General features: G+C 39.8%; 1 protein-coding gene across 2 annotated transcripts in view; it reads left to right on the top strand.

The window, feature by feature from the left end:
• The window catches only part of nrn1la (neuritin 1-like a), a 99366-nt gene that overhangs the window by 51352 nt on the left and 24367 nt on the right, over window positions 1-23647 (top strand). For both annotated transcript variants that reach the window (XM_067588825.1, XM_067588824.1), the window contains exon 2: window positions 2843-2993. In XM_067588825.1, the coding sequence (XP_067444926.1) occupies window positions 2843-2993 (151 nt within the window). The remainder of the gene's footprint in view (window positions 1-2842; window positions 2994-23647) is intronic.

Here is a 23647-nt window from a genome sequence, read left to right as displayed (position 1 = left end):
CTTGGTTTTGCCTGATGTGATCGATAATCTTTCTGTAACTGGACTGAGTTTGCTCAGTGTTTCAAATGTTTTCTGATCACTGATGTGATTTACACCCAATATTAACATCCATCCTATATTGAGAGATTATCTGGATACAGTATGACTGAGCAGAGCTACTGTACATTTAAAACTGAACATGTTGTGGACAGCCACCGTCACCAACATGATGAAAAGAAGCCTTTTGATTTTACTGTATGAAGTGCTAAGTACTTAGTTTTGATAAATACTTCAAATATAATTAATTCTCCTGCCTAAAAATGTACACACGTCAAAGTGTAGGTGTATGTAACTTTCATTACATCTTGGCACCTGTCATTAAAATGCACCTCCAATATAAAAATAGGATCCTCTGCCAAAGCAGATTGTCATGCATGTCACGTCCTTCCCAAATCTGTGTACCTATTTAGAACTGAGAGTGAGCTCCTCGTCTCACTTGTTCTCCGTCAGCAAGTGTCCTGACAATCCATACTGACAACTGACAAGACGCCTGAGTTTCTTGACACCAGACAGCTTTGTCATGTTGTTGTTGGATTCTTGTCTAAAAGATTATTTGTGTTTCTGCACTTAGCACATGTAGAGTTTAGAGGCACTGCAGTTCAATTCATTGTTAAAGCTGCACAAATTGATATTTTTATATTAACAATGGGTTAGATGGCTACATGTAATGTGAAAGGCGTTGCTTGTAGCCATGATCCTCGCAGAAAACAATCATCTGACTCAGCAGTTCCCCTAGCTCTACATAGTGTTTTACTGTGTGATGACCACAGCCACACATGGTAATCTTAACCCAATTCACACTCTCCCACCTTATTAGTTTGCTTTCCTACACAGGTTAATTTCATGCAGTCAGCCGCACCCAAACAATTAACACTATACAGTTTGTTTGATTCGGAATCTATTTATTCACACTCAACCTTACATTGTTTTATATGGAGTGTAAACATTTTAACACTGCAGGGTTACACAGGCACTTTTCTGTTATATTAATCATTTGTTCCTTTGTCTTTGAGTTACTGTGGTTTTTGGGGGCGTCCTTCCTGGTTTAGCAAAAGGTGTGGCTGAAGGTTTAGGGGTCTTACATGCTGGACCCAGCTGATCAGGCCAAACCATGTGCTGCCATGTCATGGGGGGATTTGGGTTTAGTTAGTTTTGCTTTGTATTTAGTTGTAGTAGGTGTCCACCTCGTCTACTCCCTATGTGTTATTTGGTTTGGCCAAGTCACTATATACTGTACATGTTCCCTCATGTGTCATTGTGTTAAGTCAGTTTGTTCAGCTAACATCTTAGTTGAGAGTTACATTAAGTATAGTGATAATTTGCTGACCTCTTTTATAGGCCTAGTTATTAAAGTCTTGGTTTATAATGTTTTCCCATTTTTTGGGGTAAATAAAAAACATTTATTTCAGTCACACCGCTCTCATCAACCTCATTTTCAGCCACTGCAGGGAGCTGTTTTCTGCCAAAAAGCTCTTCTTAAGTCACTGTTAGCAGGTGAACATTTAGCTCCACTGATTTTACACATTTAAGTCTGTTTACAGGTTTTGGGAAATACTACTGCATATTTGAAAAAAGTTGGATCTAGAGAGAAGACATAGGTTACCTTACCTTTTGTAGCTGCTCCTCGTCTCTGCTCGAGGCTAGCAGCCTGAGGCTACATTAGCCACTACTAGCATAACACACCCAAATCTCCAAACTGTCAGCGGCAGAACTGCATTTCATTAATGTTTTTATAAGCACCAGGTTTCGACAAAGAGGAAGAACATGTAGAATAACAAAAGATAATATCTCTGGTTCTGCTGCACTGATCTTGACCCTTTTCTTAAAACTGTCCATTGTGAGTTTACTAATGTTTTAGGAGTGCAATGCTAAAGCCAGATATATTTCTCAGAGAAAAAAGGAAAGTAGTGGACTTTCTTTCCTCGGGTGGCCAGAAATCAAAAGATCAAAATTCAGGGAAATATACTTAGTCACTTTCTTGCTGAGAATTAGATGATAAAATCAATAGAATGCTTCTCTATTTAGCGTACAGAAATGAGAGTTGTATCAATCCTTTAATTCTTATCACGAGAGAGAATAAGCATATGTCAACTATTTCTTGAGCTTAGTATGTCAGTTTTCACAAACTGTTGTTTGTGAAAACTGACATACATGAATGTTTCTGTTTAGGTACAAGAATATGCAAGTATTTGTGTTCTCAGAGGACCTCGGTTGTTTCGTAGCATTGCGACTCTAATCGACTACTTGTCATCCAGTGTGTTGTCTGTGTTGCTCACTCAGTCACTCAATGCACAAGTTGACTGTCAGGACTGAAATATCTGTGTATATTGGTGGAAATAGTCTCATATCTGATCACTGAGGATCAATATGTCAGACTGGGCTTTTTTTCTGCTGTTGTATTCCTGGTCAACGAGTCTTGACTTGTCTCATCTTTGATGTGAGCAGTCGATCAGCAGCAGACTTTAAACACTGAAGGTCTGAAAAGGAAAAAGGATTGAAGAGGGACCCACAGCAGTCTGTGGCTTTGTGGATATGATGGATAATGCTCAACCTTGCAGTCCATCACTGAAACAAACAACCGCAGAGACAGCAGCGTCACTCTCTGCACAGATGCTCTTTTTTTAACCTCCACACTAAACAGAGAAACAGAAGTACACTTATTGCCAACTGCAATTTCTACTCAAATAGATTTTCCATTCCATATTACAAGGCAAGTTCAGCTGTAAATAAATCTTTTCTCCATGTATGTGTGGTTTTGCGCATGTGGTTATACACTTTGTGTGTCTTTGTGCATGTTTTCCAGTGCTGAGCCCTTGCCCTGTTGCTGCAGCTTCAACCAGAAGGTGTCACTCCATCTATAAGGGTTTCGCTCAGTGTCTGATGGCTCTGGGCGACAGTTTGACGGACAGCGCCCGCAAGGATGAGGACACACATGAGATACACTCCATCTGCAGGTCAGTGCTGAGTGTCTTTAAATGCAAGAATATGAGACACTAACACCAAATCAAACGCAGACAGTGAAATTGAAAGACAACAGAGTTTCAGTATTCAAATATGGATTTCTAAACCTCACAGAGTAGAGAGGTCGCTATATGTGAGTATTCAGTTATTTTAGAGGAGTGGGTTTAGAAAATGAAGATGGAAGTTCTCTGGCAAAAGCAGCACAAATTGGAACTGCTGGAACTGAGTATGCAAGTCTTTTGGAAAGAAAAAAGTTTAGACAAGCATTTTACAATTTCACAAAGTCAGTCTACTATCTGATATCAATAGGGCACGTCCCGGCTGTACACCTATACAATACCACCGATCGAAGTCTTGGCTCCTTAATTCCTCACTGGACTTACTCATGGCCTGTTCACATGCAGTTGTAAGAATAATATTTCCTGAAATAGGCGAGTGAGAGCATTGATAAGTTATGACAACATTAACATAGTCACATCAGCAAATTCACCATAAACAAATCAGACAGTAGCACTAAAAGTTTAATGGCGACCACAGAGAAGAGTCAGGATTGGAGGTGTTTTGTGTTGGCGCTGCTCAATGCAGTTTCTGTTCAACATGGTCAAAGCACTAAAACCAATAAAGTCCATCTCTCAGTACTTTCTGGCTTCCCAACACTCTCTGTTGCATTCACCCCTGAGCTCATTTGCTCTATATGGAAAACCTAAATCTAAAAAATGGTTCACAAATATATACTTTTTTTAAAAAGATGAAATAATTTCCCAAAACAGCTGTAGTTTCTCTTTGATGCACACACATGCTGTTGGAACACATAAGAACACTGAATAAGGGGGCTTAGTGGTACACCTGTGTTGACAAGGATGAATTTACTTGGAGGCCATAGAGGCCACATCATTGTGATTTGCACTGAAAAAAGTGGTTCTGCTTTCTAACAAGGCACCTTTTATAACAGTTTTTTAAGTTGCAACCAATGTCTTCATTGATGGTTAATAAATAATGCTTTATGGATTCCTTATAAGCCATTAATAAGAACTAATTTTCTTTCTTTCTGTCTGCCAGTTGTAAACGTTGGTCTTAATAAGTTGTTCATATTTTGGTCCAGATCCTCCGCAGCCCCTTTCCACAACATAAGTAGTCATGCGGTCCTATCATTCTTATTTGTGGCTTATAACTGATAAAGCTTCACCAAATCACGTAACAACCATTAATACAGCCACTGGTCACAACGTATAAACCCTTAATGAAGGCAGGCTTATTATACTGATTGAAGATCACACAAGATGCACACAAAACCGATATCAGCTGATATAAGGAGAGAGGATGCAAGTGTTAGAGTTAACATAATGAAAAGCACCCACTGAGTCTTTCATTTACACAAATGCTGGATACATCTGCTAGTGTGAGAGTTTGGTAGAAATAGCCTTGATAAATTGAAGGAGAAATCACTTCCAACATGTCCATCTTGCGGGACATTACCTGGCCATCAGCTGGATGTCCTTCCTGGGTGTTCCAGCATCATCGAAATATGTTGTTACAATCATCAACTTTTATGTACACAGTGTGCATTCTGCAGCTTTATACCGTACATCCTATATGTCCACATTAACAACTTAATATGCTATATATTCTAAAATGGATTCACCAATGTCCTGTCTGACCCAGATGTCTGTTGTATGTTCAGACAATGTATCACTTTCAAGATAATCCTAAAAATTATATAACCAAACACACAGCAAACACATGAAGTATCTTAGTTAATGTAATTACTTTTAATGACACAGTCCATACGGATGTGTAACAGTATTTTATTAACAATTTGAATTCTTAACTCTTTTTAACTCCAAAATTCAAACAAATGTATAATCATTTTATATATTTATTATAGTTTTTGGGACTAATGCATAATCTTGTTTTTTATAAATATGAAATATTAGTTAAAGTTAAAGTATTGCAGTAAAAGTAGTGGTTTGGTCCCTCTGACTGATATATTATTATATATGACATCATTAGATTATTAATAGTGAAGCATCAGTGTTAGAGCAGCATGTTACTGTTGTAGCTGCTGGAGGTGGAGCTAGTTTCAACTACTTTATATACAGTCAGCTAGTTTAGTCCAGTGGTTCCCAATCTAGGGGGAACCTCCAAAGGGTCAACAGATAAATCTGAGGGGTCGTGAGATGATTAATGATTCAGTTTTTGGACTTTTTCTCTAATCTTTGATTTTTGGTGAAATATTTGAACAAATGAATATTTATTGAAATGAAACCATGTGAGAAGTTTCAAGGGAAAAATCATTATTTGGGTAGCGGACCGCAGGGTCTTGCACTGGGCCTTCAATGGGCCTTTCACACACACAAAGTTCATTCATCGCGAGCAACTCATTGCCTCAAGCTAAAATTGAAACAATATGCAAACTACGTCATTAATTCCACATAAAAATAAGTCCACTGAATTACAAAATCGCCTTCTGACACCTATTAACTTATGTGCTCAAACCTCTGGCTCAACAAGCAGAAACTATGCTAATCTAGTTTCTCTCTCGGCTACCTTAGCCATCTCTGGACATCATAACAAACATCACAATGAATTATAAGCCATAAACATTACACCAACAATAAAGGAAAGACTTTTTGAAAGATAGAAATAAAGCCATATATCTCACAGCAGCAAATTCAAGCATTGCCAACAACAATCTTAATCAACTATATAGATAAGTAAATAATACAGCAGTCACTTGAAAACGAAATCCATCCTTCATTCCTTTCTGATGAAACAATCAATCACCTCCTCATGCAGTCTGTTCTCTTTCTTCAGCTGAAGAAGAAGCTACTTCTCTATTGAGATGGACGCCAGTGCCGAGAGTCTTGTTTGTCCAGTTGTATTTTTGCTGTACGTTTTGATGCGTTTAAGAGCGGAGAATGACCGTTCTACTGAGGCGGTGGACACTGGAATAGTAACAACCAAGCATGCAAGAGCATGAAGTTGTGGCATGCTGTCACTCAGTCCCTTGGCTTGGAGAAAGGTGAGTAGATCACTTGGACTTTTCTCCTGAAAATCTGACTGTACACATCACTCTCAGTTCAGTTCTGAGCCTGGTCAGATCAAAGTGTGCTCCATAGATTTCATCTAGGCTCCTCAGTGCGTTTTCAGGAAAGGACTGCTTGTACTGCGTGAACAGTTGTGGATCGAGCAATGTCACGAACAACAGTCTTATATGATCCTCGAACCGATTGTTTAATTGCGAGAGGATGTTTTTGATCACAGTTTTGTAGTGAGTGCGGGCATCCCCCTGTTCTCACTCGAGATGCGCTTGGCTCTCCTGCGGCCTCCACCATTTCCTCAAAGATGCTGTCAGATTTTGCTCGTTCACTTTCAATGTTCTGCCGAAAATCTTCAATTCTAGACAGACATAACTGGACATCCAGGCTCTTGTTTTGAAGAATACAAATTTCAAAAATCTCTCCTCGACACCTTCATCACTCACGTACCTGAGGATGAGTGACATTTGTGTGGCATTGCTGCCATCCGTGCTCTTGTTGACCATTTTTGCAACGTACTTGGCTTTGCTTATCTGCTCTTTGATTGTATCATTCAGTACATCAGCAACTGCAATGATAAGATCGTTCTGAATTTTACCAGATGTGCTGGTAAAAACAGTAGCTGTGGCCAAGTGATAACGCAGGTCAGCATCATAGTCTGACAACAAGGAAAGTAGCTCCAAGTAATTTCCCCGATTTAACGAATCAGTGCCTTCGTTGTGTCCTCTAAAGGGCAATTCCTGCTGTCCCCAAAAAAATCACACATCACTGTGAGACGCTTCAATATCTCCCGATTCTTCCTCACTTTCTCATTGTGCACGCTTGTCTCTCTCCTCCTCTGCTCATCCAGCTGTAAATCCATTCTTGTGTCCCCAAAAGTCTTTAACTGCACCATAGACATTAGATGTCAATCAGAGCTCTGGTGTTTGTTGGCTACCTTGGTTAAGGTGTTCAGACTGCCAAAACCAGTTGTATTCCATGGACCACTTTCTGTGCTGAAGAGCAAGCATGGCCAGCAAAATAGTTTATTTTTTTCGGCACTTGCTGTTAGCCAGCCGTAGCGGTCATAATTAGCTTCAGTAAAGCTAGCTAGCTAGCATTGCGTCCCCACTGCACTAAGAAATACCTGCGCTTATTGGTTGATAATGATGACATTACCCGGGGCCTGCTAGCAGGCCCTAGGGGTGTCCCAATCACCACAAATCAAATTTTGATTGGTTAATTTAGTTGTCACTCTATATTCATTCCAAGTACACTCTCTATGAGCAGAGTCTGCAACCAAGGACACAGCAGGCCCTGAGGGTGGAGATAGCTGCATGAAGAGGCACAGGCAGAGGCAGGCACATCCAGTTCTAGCGCCAAATAGCAGGTTTAAAAAATCAAATCAATAATTTTAATAACTTGTTATGAATTATATTAACAATAACATTATAATGACTAATTTGCAATTTTATTAACTAAAAAATACATCTTTCAAAAATGCTAGGGCCTGCAGAGAAGGCCCTGAAGGCCCTCAGGGACCTCCACTGCTATTTGGTGGAGCTGTTAACAACTCATAAACATGTGAAATGTGACCCCGACTACACACTGCTTTTTGTAAGATGTCAAAAGCCAAAAAGGTTGGAAACCACTGGTTTCATCTTTAACAATGTGTTGTATTTTAAAAGCTTGTTATATTATCCATTGTGTCAAATCTTCATCTGAAAAGTAACTAAAGCTGTTAAATAAATGTAGTGGAGTAGAAAGTACAATATTTCAATATTATATTTAATTTAATTTAAATATAGTACTTGAGTAAATGTACTTAGTTACTTTCCACAGCTGGCAAAGGGGAATCTTAATTTCAGTTCAACTTTTTAACTATGAACTCCTTTAGCGTTGCCTCCACTGTCCTCCCTGCATATCTTCACTCTGTAGCTCTCTTTTTAGCCTCTCATTGTTCCGGCTGGAGGACTGATGACGCTGATTAAAGATGCAGAACATCTCTCACTCCCTTTTTCTATTTCTCCCCTTCCCTTTCTCTCACCTCTTCATTTCTCTATATCCTGTATCCATCCGTCATTCCTCCCACTCTCCCTGTCATCTCTGCTCACCGCTCTATTTATACATTCCTCTGTCATCTATCTTCTCATGGAGTTGTATCCTCTCGACCAAGGGAAGGATCCATTAATGTATGAAGGGTCTTAGAATAGGATTGCTGATCTAAGAGCAATGTCTCTGTCAAGTAAAATTTATACAGTACCAAAATCATATTGAATTCATCTGAAGTACACAAACTCCTCTCAGTGGACTACAGATACTAGGAACAGAAGAGGTCAACCAAAGAGGTCAAAGCAGAAGTTACACTCAAATAAAGTTGCTGTGCTTCAGGACTAAATAGCCTCTTATGCAAAAACAGGAACTGTGTCTAGTACTCTCTTCTCAGTACATGATGAACGAGGCTTTTGCAACCTAAAGGGCACTTAAGCAGGGAGTGACAGCATACATGGTCTATATAATATAGCTTACAAACATTTAATAGTTCACAGTGCTGTGTTGTTGCTGAGCTTGCAAGGTGTGACTCAGTGAAACTGACTCCGGGGAGGATTTTCCTCTTGTCCGAGACACATTTTCATTGAGATCTACACAGCATGACATTATAGTCCTCAAGGAAAACCTAATGGAGTTATTCTGAATATCCTCCTGTGAGCTTTGGTGTGTGTGTGTGTGTGTGTGTGTGTGTGTGTGTGTGTGTGTGTGAGAGAGAGAGAGCCTTCACTTAAAAAATCAATCATCAACACCCACGCTTTTAGCCACCTAGAGGCATGACTGTAAGGATGGTAATGTCGGTTGGAACCAGTCCTATCTGCTGGCATCATGAGGTTGACATAATGGATTGCCATCAGGTAAATTTGTACTTTGTAGTAATTAGCAAATGTTAGCATGTTGACACGCTAAACTAAAACAGAGAACATGTGAACATTTAACCTTCTAATCAGCATATTAGCATTTAGCTCAAAGCACTGCTGTGTCTTGCTTGGCTCCTTGTTTCACACCATCTCGCATTTTTTGCTCACTCTGTATTTTCTACCTGCCTTCCTCTCTTTAACGCTTCTTCCCTTTCTTACCTTCATTCACCGTTCTTCTCTTCTATGCATCATTTTTATCCTTTTGACAATGATGTGTGCAAGTGTGTATTAGTGTGTGTTGTGTTTAAATGAAAGTTTTATCACTTTCAAAAAAAATATAATTACAGTTTGGTTAAAGTCCTGATTTTAAAAGACAGCGACTTTTGATTTAAATGATGGTAAGGGAATGGTTCGAGTGAATTTCCTCACAAGTAAAATAATAACTAGTGTGTGTATGTGTGTGTGTGTGTCACCATGGCCCTGCAGCCCACCCATCGTACCACTCCACTGTTGTTAAGCCTCTTTTATTCCTTGAGGTACCAATTAAACTACTAATCCTGCAACCCAGCCACCTTTGTGTGAGTGTTGCCTAATGCAGGGACATAAGAACTCACACACACACACACATTCCCCCCAATCTACACTCTCTCTGTGTCCTCGCCTCACTTCCTCTTTCTTTTATTTTTCATTCTCTCTCTCCATCTCTCCACTTCCCTCTCTCTTTCTTCCAACTCTTTGTTCTTTTCCTCTTCCTCTTCTCCCTCTCTCTTGTCTTCCTTCTCCCACTCTATTTTCTTTTCTACTTCCCTCTCTCCACTCAAGAACATGGCTTTAGCGCCTCTATCAGAGCCACCTAATGAGGAAATAGCATGGCGCCCCCCTCTGAAGATCCGCAAGCACGTGCACAGTCAAATGCGCACGCACGCACACACACACACACACACACACAAATGCTACAATGTAGACTGAATAGGAGGCTATGATTTGCATCTAGGCCAAGGCTGCACCGTTGTGAGAGCTATCCCAGGAGTGCAGCACTGCTTTTATTCCCCATATTCACAATAGGCATTATGCAGCTGCGATCATTCACTGTGGATCCAGAGTAGGTGACGTGAAAAGGAAATATTTGGGGCTAAAGATATGAAGGAATTAGGTACAATAGAATTAAACAGTAACCTTTTGCTGCAGCTGTAAAAAGAACAGGGGAGGTTCAGATGAAAAATAGGTACTAAATAGGTAATAAGCAATAAGCCTTTATAATCCATGAACTAAGAGAACATTTGAGTTGGCGGGTTATGAACTCGGTCAGCCTTCCTCGCTTTTGTCTCTTTTATCAATCAGTAAAGACCCCTTACAATTACATGCTATGTTGGTATGTCATTAAAACCCTTTTAATGACATACAACATTGGTAACTAACCATCATTGTGACGTGTATGTCTCCCGCTCAGACGATACGATGCCTGTGTATAGCTATAGCCCACATTTGGATTCCAAAATGATTTGTAATGTACATATATAGCAATTCAAAGCTGATTCAGTATGAACAATCAACAAATGTAAACATGGACAGTAATACACTTTTTGGGCAGGTCGTAAGGAGAATGAATTTCTCACTGAAATGCTGCTGACTGGGTGGAAAGAGCTGGGATCTGTTGGAAGTAGCATTAGCTACTTGGTGGTAGCAGTACCTAGCGTGTGTTGACAGACTGCCCCTCTCGATAGCTTTGCTGTCAGCGGAAACATCTGCTTCTTAAATTAGTGGCAGGGTCTGTGGTGCCATTGGCATATTTTGGGAAAATCTCAGGAAAAGTTTTCAGCATTGTACACAATAGCAAACATTTCTGTCAGTGTGTGAATGCTGTCAGTAGCTTAGAGCAGGTTTGTAACGAGCATAGCATGCTGACAGGAAATGGGCTGATTATACACACCAACATACACATGCTAGAGAGCAACGAGAAATAGTTAGTTTTAGTGTCTGAATTTCACCAAGCCAATTTTAGCAACCTGTTATTTTGACTTGACTTTAATTTTTAGATATGAATAAGCTTTGAGCAATTTAAATATAGTTTTTTAATACTTTGTGCTTGAATTTGTGAACCTCAAACAATATGTATATAAGTTTTTGAAATAACACAACTTGAAATTGATCACTGAACATTTCAAAGAGGGGAATTCAGACCACATAACTTCTGACAATAGTTTTCCATGTAAAACACTTCAGTGGCAAATTCAGTGGTACTTATGTTGCAGCAGTATGCATGCAGTAGTAAAAAAAAATCTTCACAATTATTTATTCTTTTGCCTATGAAAATAAAATCTTTACAGACAGTTCCATAGATATAATTTTTTCCATCCTTCAGATGACAAACTTGGATAAGTCTTTACTACCTCTGATGATTTGGTGGTTTTTATTGAGCCTATACTATTACAGTAAGTATCCACACTTACCTGGATATCTCTTTTGTCAGTCCACCTCATTCACACTGTGAAGTGGACTATTTGTAAAGAAGAGCTCTTATTAGTGGATGGATGCCATAAGAGGCATTACTGGACTCTGATTGGTGGACTCTTCTCTGCTGATATTTTTGTACTATGAATGCAAAAACTTTGTTATCTGAAGGATGACAAAAAAAAATCAGTTATATCATAACAAACAAATGCAATCCAAAAATGTTTGGAAAATGTTTTGAAATGTTTAAAAAAAAAAAAAAAACTTATTTAGGACAAGGTCTCAATCAATCAATAAACAGTTAAATGTAACAAAGCCTGAGGAGAGGTCTCACCTCAATGACAAGAAGTAATCAAAGCATAACCCAGAGAAAACTCCTCATTCAAATCATTTACCTGAAGGATTTGTTAAGTATAAAAAGAAGCAAAAATGTGGCATTTGTTTCCTTGGTTACAGTCACACAAACAGAGGAAGAGTCTTCCAATTTCTAAAACGGGTGTTATCAGAAAACTCACAAGGTTGAGTTTTCTTTCACAGCAGTATCTCTATTTGCCTTCATATTTTTTATCCTCTACAGATTTAGATAAGGCCATCCATGCTTTCATTGCATCTCATTGCAGCACTCTCCGTTCCTGTTCCTGTCTCAGTTTAAAGTCACTTTCAGTTCTACAGCTCATTTAGGATGCAGCAGTTAGGATTTAAACTGCTGCCAAACAAAGACGCCATGATATTTCCAAGTTCAGCTTCTCTCCATCTTATCATGATGTTTTACTTGTTTCATTTTTTACAAAAAACCTGTCAAAAATAACAGTGTGAATGTAGAACTGTAATAGCCTCTGCTGCTCACATACGTATGTGAAATCTTGTATAATATGTATAAAAATGGTCATTTTATTTCTTAAGCCTTTGCTGCTGAATTACCGCAGCTGAAAAATATAGATCAAGCCTTGTGTGAGTGGAAAATAGAAATAATTCTTCTCTTCAATAAGGTGAAGGAAACCTTCTTGAAGCAAGTCAACCCGGTAACCCCACTGAAGGCCACTGTGGCTAAAATGTGTTGGTTTTAATATAAAAGCTTTGTCAACCTCTTCCCCAAGAATAGCTGAATTCTTTTCATTTCTTTGGTTCTTTTCAATTTACACAACTCAGTGGAGCTGAGAGGCTGTGACAGGTGTTTTTTTTTTTTTTTTTTAACCTTTAGTACATCAACCTTCAACAGAGTAATCACGACGCATTCTGAGGTTTCTACAGGACGTCGAAAAAAGACCCACATAACTGATGTTTTATACAAAGTCACTTCACTACATCCATGTTGTGTTATTTCAAGTTCCAACAAAAAAAGATGACAGTGAAACATTTGCACAGGTTGAATGTTCTGACTTGATGTTCTGAAGTTCAGTATGAATTCATACTACCGGGGACATTGTTTGCCAAAAATCTTCACTCTGTTTATAGTAATGGAAAGAAAAATAAGATATTATATTTTAAGTCTCACAAACAGGGGATTTATAAACACTGTGATAATGAGTCCTGTCTTCCAGTTATTATTTGATTATTTCTGGACACATATCTCACTGTTACAAGATTCAAGAAGAGTCTAAAGCCACACTAGCAGTTCTGTGAGGCAGTAATGCTAATGGTAAAGAACGTTAAACTATTAAACAGATGAAAGCTGAGGTTCAAAATTTGTTTTTGATCTTTAGCAGTCATAACAGTTTTCTGCTAATAAAATTGTTTGGATCATGTGTTACCCTTCAAAGATATATCCTTTTTACAGTCATGGTTTTAGTATGTACTTAAAGTCTTTACATGAGAGGTTTTTTTTATTGTTCAAGTATGATTTACGATTAAATTCACTATCCTAGTTGTTAACGTTTGCTAACATGCGCATGAGGAACACTAAACAGAAAGTCTTGATAGATATATAATTAACTTAAGAAAATATTGAAGGTCATTAATAATTAATAATTTGTCTAATGATTAGGTATTAGATCATTTAAATTTTGACCTGATGATGGTGCTAGATAATGAGTCAAGTCATTAAACAGCTTTTGTCTGTCTGTCAATCTCCTCTGCTCCATTTCAGTACTATGGACAGCGTGGCACCTACACGCAACAAACAGTACTGTCCATGGTTCTGGAACAACAGCTAAGCAATAGTCACATATATCTTGGCCAATAATTTTGTTGCTTTTTCTATTTTCTATACATAAAGCTTAAACAGAGGAGGCAAAAAATACAATTGAGGAGGCTAAGTCCCCTTGAGACCCCTTGTGGCGCCAGGCCTGGCGAGTAAAGATACATAAAAATCCACCAAACTTTCCAAAGCTGCTCATCATAAGAAGACAAAGTCCATCCTCCTTTCTTTCTTTGTAAAAATTTAATGTTAAAGTTCAATGACATGATTTTACAGTACATCGATGCGTTTCAGTTGCAAAAAAAGGTCCTTCCCAATTGCCATGGAGGCCAGTGCTGACAGTTGAGCCTACCCAGGTGTATTTCTTGAATATGTTTTAATGCGTTTTAGGCTGAAAATGTCTGCTCGATAGAGGCAGTAGATACTGGGATGGTCGCCGCCAAACATGCCAGTGTGCAAAGTTGATGCATGCTCCAACATTGATCTTCCTGCTGAAGGAAAGCAAGGAGGTCAGCAGGCTTTTTCCTTCAAAATCAGTCATGGCATAGATTATAGTCAGTTCTGTTTTAAGTCAGGGCAGGTTGAATAGAGTTCTGCATTGAGCTAGAGAAGACCACATCCAGGATTTTTTTCTGGTATGTCTGAAACTGCTGAGGGTTGAGGAGGGAGAGAAACATGACTTCCTCGTGGTCTTTAAACCGGTTCCATATCTGGGATAGGATGTTTTCCAAAAATGTTCACCACAATACACCTATTTCTTGCACAGTAGACTCATAAATCTCACCAAATCAACCTCTCCCTCTCAATGGTGTCACAAAACCCGTCCACTCTTTCCAGACAGAATTGTACATCAATTGTTTTGTTCTGCAGTATTCCCAAAAGCACATCCAAATAGTCAGTTCAGTGAAAATTGGAAAGCAAAAAACAAAACTCAACATCAACCAGATGCACATTGTATCCATTAGCACAGCACACAGACCCCTTGTCATACTCGTCGTAGTGTTCAATATTTGCTCAAATAGCTCCTTGAGGGCAAGTCTCTTCTCAAAGGCTGTGCTGACCAATCTAGACCTATATTGCCACCTTGTTGGTGCCACATGAGGAAGACACAGCTGACAGTTGTGTGCGTTGTGTGTGTTTTTCTGGAAAAAAAATGCAGCTAAGCCATTGAGATCTGCAAAAAAGATCATCATTCTCTAAGCTTTGATGCCCCTTGAGTCAGTACTAAAGTGAGTCAATGTGCATAGCAATATATAAATGAAATCATAGGAGCCCTCTCCTTAACTTTAGCCTGAACCCTATGTAGTACAGATGCCATGATGGCAGCACCATCAAAGCACTGTGCCACAACTTTATGCAGTTATTCATGGTCCTCTAGGAGTCGGATAAAGAGAGCTGCAATGTCATCAACTTGCTTGCCACCCGTAACATCGTCAAATCTGAGAAACCTCTCCTTGACACCAGTGTCTGTCACACAATGTGGCACCAGTGCCAGCTGGGCTGCAGATCTCACATCTGTAGTTTCATCCGCCAACTGTGACAAAAGGTGCTTTATTGATGTCCCTTTTTATCTCCTCTCACATCACTTCAGCTCTAGTACCAATCAGGTTGTTTTGTATTTTGCCTGGAGTCCCAGTAAACACTGCGTTGGTGGAAAGGGAGTACTGCAAGTCTTTGTTGTGCTTGACCAGAAAGGAAAGAAGCTTGACAGCTACCCCTATTAGTGGACTCCTTGCTTTCATTGTGTCACCCTATATGAGAGCTCTTGTTTACTCAGAAAGATGACACAATTGATCAGCCTTTGCAGTGTTTCCCCATTTTCCTTGACTTTTTTGTCGTGGAGCTCTGTTTCCCTTCACATTTGTTCATTGAGTTGTATATCTCTTGTATGTCTCCGAAAGTTTTCAATAGCACCATTTCGCTTTGGTGTAACATTGCTGCCTTGGTAAGGCAATTCAGGTTTGCAAACACCACATCTGTCGGTTGCAAATAACAAACATTCCCAGCAATACAATTTGCAATCTTCTTTCAACACTGTAAGCCAAGTGTACCTTTCGTAGTTGCTCGATTGAAAGTGCTGCACAAATCCTTTCCATTACTGGGACAGGGCGAACTGCTGCAGGGTTGGTTGACCCTTCCTCACAATTTCCAGCTTTTCTTGAAATTTCCTTCTCGACAAAGAAGGATATTTCAAGCTCCTCACACGGTCGTCTGGAACAGTATGCTACCAGTCTCCAGTCCTCGCCATGGAGATGTAACAGGACGCCACCTATGCTGTAGCTGCTTGCGTTCACTTCACAAGACTGTTGACTTGTGTATATTAAAGTACGTCAAAGTGGGTGACGTTGTGAGGAGTTCTTTAGTTTGGTTGAAGGCTGCCTACTGCTGGATCCCATGTACACACTGACTTTGATTTTAGCAGTTCATACAGTGGCTGGTCTACTGTGGCTCAGTTGGGAATATATTTACCATGCCAAGTGCTCTCTTTAGCTCTTGGACGTTTTCTGGCAGGTTGAGTTTGTTGATTGCAGACACCTTGGCTGTGTCGGGTCTCAGCTGTCTTTGTTGATAACCTGGCCCAGGAAGCGTAGCTTCCCCTTTCCCGGCACACACTTCTCTGCATTTAGCTTCAGGCCAGCAGACTCCAGTCGCTCCATGACTCTCTGCAGCCACTCCTCGTGCTCTCCCATGTCCCTGCCATGGACGATGATGTCATCCATGTAGACTGCAACTCCCTGCAGCCCTTCCAGCATCTTGAATGTCTTTTTTTGGAAGATATCAGATGCACTTGTAATCTCAAAAGGAAGACGTTTAAAACAGTGCCCTCCAAATGGTGTGATGGAAGTGGTCAGCTTCTGGCTGTCTTTTCCAGTGGAATCTGCCAGAACCCTGAGGCCACGTCCAGTGATGATAAGACTGTGTAACCACTCAGCAGGGCTAACATCACCTCTGACGTCAGCAGGATGAATCTCTCTCGACAGCTTTGTTCAGCTTCTGTAAGTCAACACAGGTACGTGCCTTTTCAGACTTTTTCGGGACAAGCACCATCGGGGCACACCACTCTGTTGGATCAATCACAGTCTCAATGATGTTGTTGCCCTCCATCTGGTCCAACTCCTGTTTCACTGCATAATTTTAAAGTCAATTGGTTTGCTACCAATGTTCAATGCCACTGTCCAATCATTATCATCGTGAGGTGTGCTATTAACTGAGTCCAGATAATACCGTCCATGTCTCTCACCCTCAGTCACTTCACTCACCAGCCTACTTTTACACACTTTTTCCCAGTGTCCACTTTTCCCACATCTGTTGCAAGTAAACCTCCTTGCTTGGCACTTTTCCTGCTGGCTGTGTAGTGTTTTGCCGCATGGTCCACACTTTCTGCAGTCACTGTCACTGTCTCAGTCCCTGTACTTGTCTTTCTGTGGGTGCTACCACTTTGTCCTTGCACCGCCGCCATTTTGTTGTGCTACCTCTTGTACAGCACAGGCCTGCTCTCCTTGCTGGTCGACTTGAGTTTTCACCTCCTCTGACTGCTGCGTCTCTTGCACCGTCATCACCAGAGTGACGGTCAGTATCAGCTGTAGTCTCTGAGACAGGTCCTTGTCCAGCAAGCCCACCATGATTCCATCCCTGATGTGTTCCTCACGGTTTGGTCGCTCCCCTGTGCGCTGTACTTACTGGTTGAAGCATGCACATTCATGAATAACGTTGTGCCTCGGAATGAAGTATGCATCTAATTTCACTAAAACAACATCATACTGCGATTCGTCTCTTGTCCTAAGAGGTAAGAATGTTCTCTTTTTCTTTTCAGAGTGCATACACCAATGTGCTTAGTTGGAATAGGCCGTCTTCTTTTTCCAGTTTCTAGTTGTCCTGTATTGTTTTTTCCAGTTAGACCACTCCGTGGGTTTCTTGAAGCAAAAACTCTCCAGTAGTTCAAACTTCGTCGACTTCTGACACCATGTGCTTTAGTTTATTTAAGAATAACTAGTGAGTGTTCAGTCTTTGCAACAAACACCAACTTTATTGTCCAAGTATTCCAGACAAAGGTCCATACATTCAGTGAATGTGACCAATCTCCTTTTTGGCACCTCCCATCCACATTTTATGGTTTTGCTGTCGTAAACACTCATCCTTGACACTAGCAATGGAGCAGCTGTCAGGAAACGTAAGAGGAATAGAGGAAATTATGTATGTAAGTCCAGGTAATATGTTCTTTTTCAAAATTTTAGCTCTGCCCCATAGAGATAGTGGTAAAGCTGTCCATCTATTAATGTCATCCTTCACTGCACAGAGGATAACAGGACCATTCAGACTGAATATTTTTGATATATATATTGTTGGGTATAATATTGATCTCTAAATATTTCATTCCATTCATCTGCCACAAATAAGGTGTATCTCGAAGATCAGACGTGTATGCTTAGCTGCTGCTAAGCTAACAATTGCATCGGAAAGGATCACACATTGGCTTGATCAATCATGTCTGAGTCTAAATTTAAACAAGACAAAAGGTATGTTTTTCACTGATATTTTCATCAAAGGTTAAAAGATTGACATAGTTACTGATTTTAAATATCTTGGTGTGACACTAAATCCAAATTTGAACTTTAAGAAACAAGTTTAAAAAAAAAACGGTAAAACCATCAAGTACAACTTAGCAAATTTTAGATATATTGGAAACTGTCTCTCTTCGGAGCTTTGAGAATTTTAGATTATTCTCAAATTTGTGCCTAGCTTATAACATTTTAAATGGTTTGGCCCCTCCTCCACTATGTAACTTTGTGTACACGCACTCAGTAAGTTCTATTAGATCCCCTAGAATATCCTCTATACTAGATTGTACCATACCATTTTGTCACACTGCATTTGGCCAGTCAGCTTTCTCTGTGAAAGCCACAACTCAGTGGAATGTCCTACCTGATGATATGAAGAACTGCAGTTCCATCAATACATTCAAGGCCAAATTAAGAAATCTACTAAAGACCAATCAGCTGTGTGACCACTGAGTCTAAACTCCATCTATGGTCTTCTCATTAGCACAGGTAGTCTTGCTTTTCATTTGACACGTTTACATTATTAATTTCTAATTGACATTGTGGGTGTATGTGATGTCCTGTTGTGTGTAGCTTTGTATTTTGTATTGTGTGTTTTTTGCTCCGTACTGTTTGTTGTTGTGCTGTTGTATGTTGTGATTGTGGGGCACTGCAGATGTAAATTAGCTTTGATTAACTCTGGTGCAGTGTATCTTTTATGTTAAAAACTGTACACTGTCCCAATAAATAAATACAATAAATGTAAGGGAATTGAGAGACATTGCCTTGCTTTTATTTCAGTTATCTTATACCCGGAAAACTTCCAAAGGTATTGATTAACTTAAGAACTGCTGGTAAGAAAGATACTGGTCTTCTAGGGGTGAATATACATGTTCAGTTTATAATTGTATCCATGTAGGTTCACACCATGTATATCCATTCTGGCTAAAGGCTCAAGAGCAATGATGAAAAGTAGGGGACTGACAGGGCATCCATGCCTTCTTCTGCTTTGAAGAGGAAAAGCATTAGATCATTAGTCCTGACTGATGAATTTGGGGCACAATAAAGGGCCTTAACCCAACTAATGAACCTTGGACCGAAGCCAAACTTTTGGAAAGTATAAAGCAGATAAGGCCATTCGATTCTATCGAATACCTTTTCTGCATCGAGTGATGCAGCTAAAGCCAGCTCATTAAGGGAATCTGACCCCAAGAGTTCATGAGTTCACTCTTCTGTCACATTGTAAAAGGTACAGATTGTATCACTGTAGCTGCACATACTGAACCTTTTTGTTCCTCTTTTTATGTCCTTTCTTAATTTCTCTTGTGCTGCTTTGCTGTGTTTCACTCCCCTCTGTTCTCCTCTGACTCCTCAAATCTACTGAAGCAACTTTTCAGATAAATGCGTTAAATATTGCCACAGATAATGTGTTAATGTGTTTGCTGTGAAATACAGTAGAGTCATGAAACTCAGTCAACACCCAGATGGGCACGATGCTGTTCACATTCATTTCAAAGAAAAAAAATAAACACCAAAAAATAAGCCCAGAACTGGGGTTTAGAGGTTTTCGGATGTCAGCAGTAGCATGTTAGCAGCAGAACAGAAGTACTCTCAGGAGGTTTTATTATTGTGAAAGCAGCTGGTTGTCTGTCAGTGTCCTCACCGTGTTTCTGCTATCTCTGCACCACCTGTGACTTGAGCAGAGACCCACACACATGCACATACACACACACACACACACACACAAATTAACACACTGCAGGAAGACACAAATACACAAATAAAACCACAGACCTGTACACATCCGAAACTCTGCAATGCTGCACACACTGTAACGCCATCTCTTTCTGACTTTGTCATCCTCTTGCTATGTCTTAGATACACTCTTACACACACACACACACACACACACACACACACACACTTTTTCCTCACACACACATGCAGGTACACAGACCATAGCCAGATGCTGCTACTCCACAGCCCCACAGCCCTCCCTCCCCTCCATCAGCTGCTCATCCCACAGCAGCAGGCAAGCAGCCCTCCTCCTCCAGAGGTGGACCACTGGAGTGTTTAAGTCCGGGACACACGCCAAACACACTCTCTCTCTCTCACACACACACACACACACACACACACACACACACACACACACACAGGGTCATCAAGGAACGCCAAGCCTGCTTTGGTGACGATGTCTGTTCACTGTTAATTTTATAAAGCTGGTGCATGTATGTGTTTGTGTTTGTGTGCATGCATGTTTTTTGCTGTGTTCAGTGAGTAAGTGGCTAAAGATGGTCTTTAGGAAATTATATTTGTGTATGTAACAGCAAATAGAGAAGATGTGTACTGGAATCTGTCCAAGGGAGATAGAAAGTGTGTGTGTGCTTGCTTTTCAGTGCTTCTGATCAGAAATAAATGTCATCAAAATGACATACTGTACAGTTGAGAAAAATCCTCCAAAATGAGAAAACGTTGGCACCTCTTACTTCTTTTAGGGGATTTTTCTATGTTTAGAGCTGTAATATTTATGATTCAGGAGTTCACCATGGGTTAAATTTACAGCTACACGTTGCTAGATCATCGATGATATATAAGCTTTCAGGGCATCACACTGTGGAACCACAACCATCCCATCATGAGTTACCTTAATTGTCTGAATTTGATTCTGGTGATCAATCCCTCATCAACCACAGTGACAAATCAAAACTGATACATTGCTCTATCCAGAGGCAGCTGGACTCACCAACACTTTGTCTCCATTGTGTATTTTCCTTTGAAGAATCACACTGATTTAATGGCTTACTTTTGGTTTTGGCATATTGTGGTTCAAATAAACACTTGCCTTACAACCACCAGTGTGCTTAACTGCAGTGTCATGGTAAGACATAAAGTGTGGACGGTTTAAAGGATAATGCTGACATTTGGGAACTATTAGGAGCCATCAAGCCCAAAAGTTTGGCGAGAACTTTGATATTAGTTTCTTTTCTGTGTGTTTACAGAGATACAGTAGGTCAAGAAAATAATTAGCTTAGCTTAGCAGGACTGAAAAACACTCTCAAGATACGTGCAAGATGAGGGTTACATGGTAGTCTGATAGAAGCAGCTGAAAGAAGTACTTTTCAATTGCCTTGCTAGCTAGGCTGCTCTTTCTACTAAGTCAGAAATTGCTAAAACTCTCTACAAATAGGAAAATGTGGTAAGGTTTGGTAATGACCTGCCATGTTTCTTTACCTCTTTTTGCTTGAGAAAGCAGCACCTTATCTCTGTGATTTAACAATCATTGCAAAATGTTTTAAATGTAAAAGCCATTATTATGAGAAAAACTAAAGAAATAAAGACTTGTAGCTGACCACGTTTCTTCCAAAAATATATTAAATTGCATGCTCAATGAATATTAATGCAATTATCTATTTTACCAATGCATTAGTTACTTTTTAATTTCTGTATTACAACTCTATTATCATAATTATCCCTCAAATTCTTAGTTATGCGGTCCACATATTTATATCCAGCTCTGTTCAGGCATGGCCAGATAAATATCTGATAATGAGGAGACCACAGGTCAAACACAATGCTAGTTTAGTCTAGTAAGGGGCCAACAACCATCACTTTCAATGATCCTTTTATACTGAAATGTATTCATTTAAAACTTTGTTATAATAACTCACAGTCAGTGGTGGACAGATTAACTCACTACTTTATTCACTTACATAACCTTTGTCTTGCATGTTGTAGCGTTCCCTAAAGTGTCTCCCTTGGAAGCAGGGGGAAACTGCTCCAATGAAACGTGGAAAAATGCTTTTTCCAACACTCCAGAGCTGTCTTCTGTACATTTATCTTGTTAGCTTGCAGACTAGCAATACAAACAAAAGTCACCTGGGTTTTGTTGACGGTAGAGTTAGGCCAGTGCACCAACCTGGCAACAGTGCACCCAGTATAAAAAATAACCCTAATTTACGGTGACCATATTTTCAAACCCCCAAACCGTGTTCCTTAGGTGTATCGCACATTCATGCATGCATACATGTATGTGCTTGTGCACGCACCGTAGGCGTTTTCATCAGGATGGGGGACAATTATTTCAGCACTTAGCACACCCACCGAGCGCATCTTTCAACACCATGGATAGCGCCTCAGCAGACGAAAAATTATGTTTCGTCATCCAAAATCCACCAAGGTATTCGTCAGTGTGCACAAGTGCAGGCTGCCAGCTAAATGGCTGACTGTGACACATTCCCTGCCAGCTTTTTTTTAAAAAACAAAACAAGGTACAAATCTCTTTGTGACCCATAATTTTATATAATTTTACAGGCTATAACAGAAAAATAACTAACTTACATCTTCACAACGTTATGCCACAAGCTGGTAGTGAGTTTACAAAGATTAAAATGTCAAAACATAAAATCACAATTGTACCTCATTAAAAACAAAAACAGAGAAACCTTTACCTTTAAGAAGATTACTGGGTACTTTATGCTCTGCAGTCTTTCTTCGTAGTTAGAGATTCTTTTCTGGAGCTCTCAGCTCTCAGAGAAACCACTGCTTATGTTTGACCGTCTTAATATCTTTTATATCGGCATTTCCATGGAAAATGTGGGCTGCTTTTGCAGTGTGTGCTGAACACAGCATTTTCGTTGCAGGGTACTTCACAAAGGAAGAAGTAAGCCTCCTGGAGCTTTTTAGAAAAGACTGACTATCTCTTTGACATGACAGCTAACCGTTAGCATACTGGCAGGTTCTGTCAGAAAGAGCCGCAAGGATCATAGGCAAGCAACAACCTTGACAACACATGGATCGTTTGACACGCATACAGACAAATCAGTGTTGAATTCAGACGCGTGATGCATTGTTTATGTTTTTATATTGGGTTAGGTAATAATGAGTGGGACAGAACATGATAAACGTCTCTGTAAGTGCTGAAAACAAGCATAATATTATAATTGTTATTTTAATTGTGGTGAAAATCAGGACAATGTGGTAGTGAATGTTGAAAACTGAGATATTTTAGTGTTTTGTAGATATTTGTTGGGACTCAGGACACCCAGCTTGAAACCGGGACGTCTGGTCATTGTACCCTGATGAAATTTGCTTCTAAATCCATGATATCTTATTTCCTATAAACATACTCAATACATGAGATATAACACGGACAAAGACTGCTTTGGTGTTGAAAAAGGCTCTATGTTTTTACTTTTGATGGAGCTGGGCCAGCAGTTTGTGTAAACTAGGCTAATCACATCCTAGACCAACCTCTGTTTTGGACAGACAGAGGTCAAATTGATATCAATATTTGGATCAGCCCAAAGGTTACACTGTAAGCAAGAGTATCTCCCAAAATTTGCTAATGTGACTGTTCTGACAGAGTTCTCACAAGTATAAGACTTAATTGTGTATGTCTTGTGTGTGTAAATGAAATTAGCAAATGTATAGTTATTATGAAAGTGGACAAGCTGCCTGCTGTTTTGAAGGTATTAATTATAAGGACTTTTGTGGTTTTAGCATTTTAGCATCTGAGTGTTTCGTGTCAGGGAGGTTTTGGACAGAGCCATCTGCTTTCTCCACCAGCCCTCCCTCTCTCCGTGCCAGTATTTC

This window comes from Thunnus thynnus, chromosome 5 (genome assembly GCF_963924715.1).
Source record: "Thunnus thynnus chromosome 5, fThuThy2.1, whole genome shotgun sequence".
In the NCBI taxonomy this organism is placed as follows: domain Eukaryota; kingdom Metazoa; phylum Chordata; class Actinopteri; order Scombriformes; family Scombridae; genus Thunnus; species Thunnus thynnus.
Note: the sequence above shows the minus strand (reverse complement) of the source record. Positions and strands in the feature narration are given on the sequence as shown.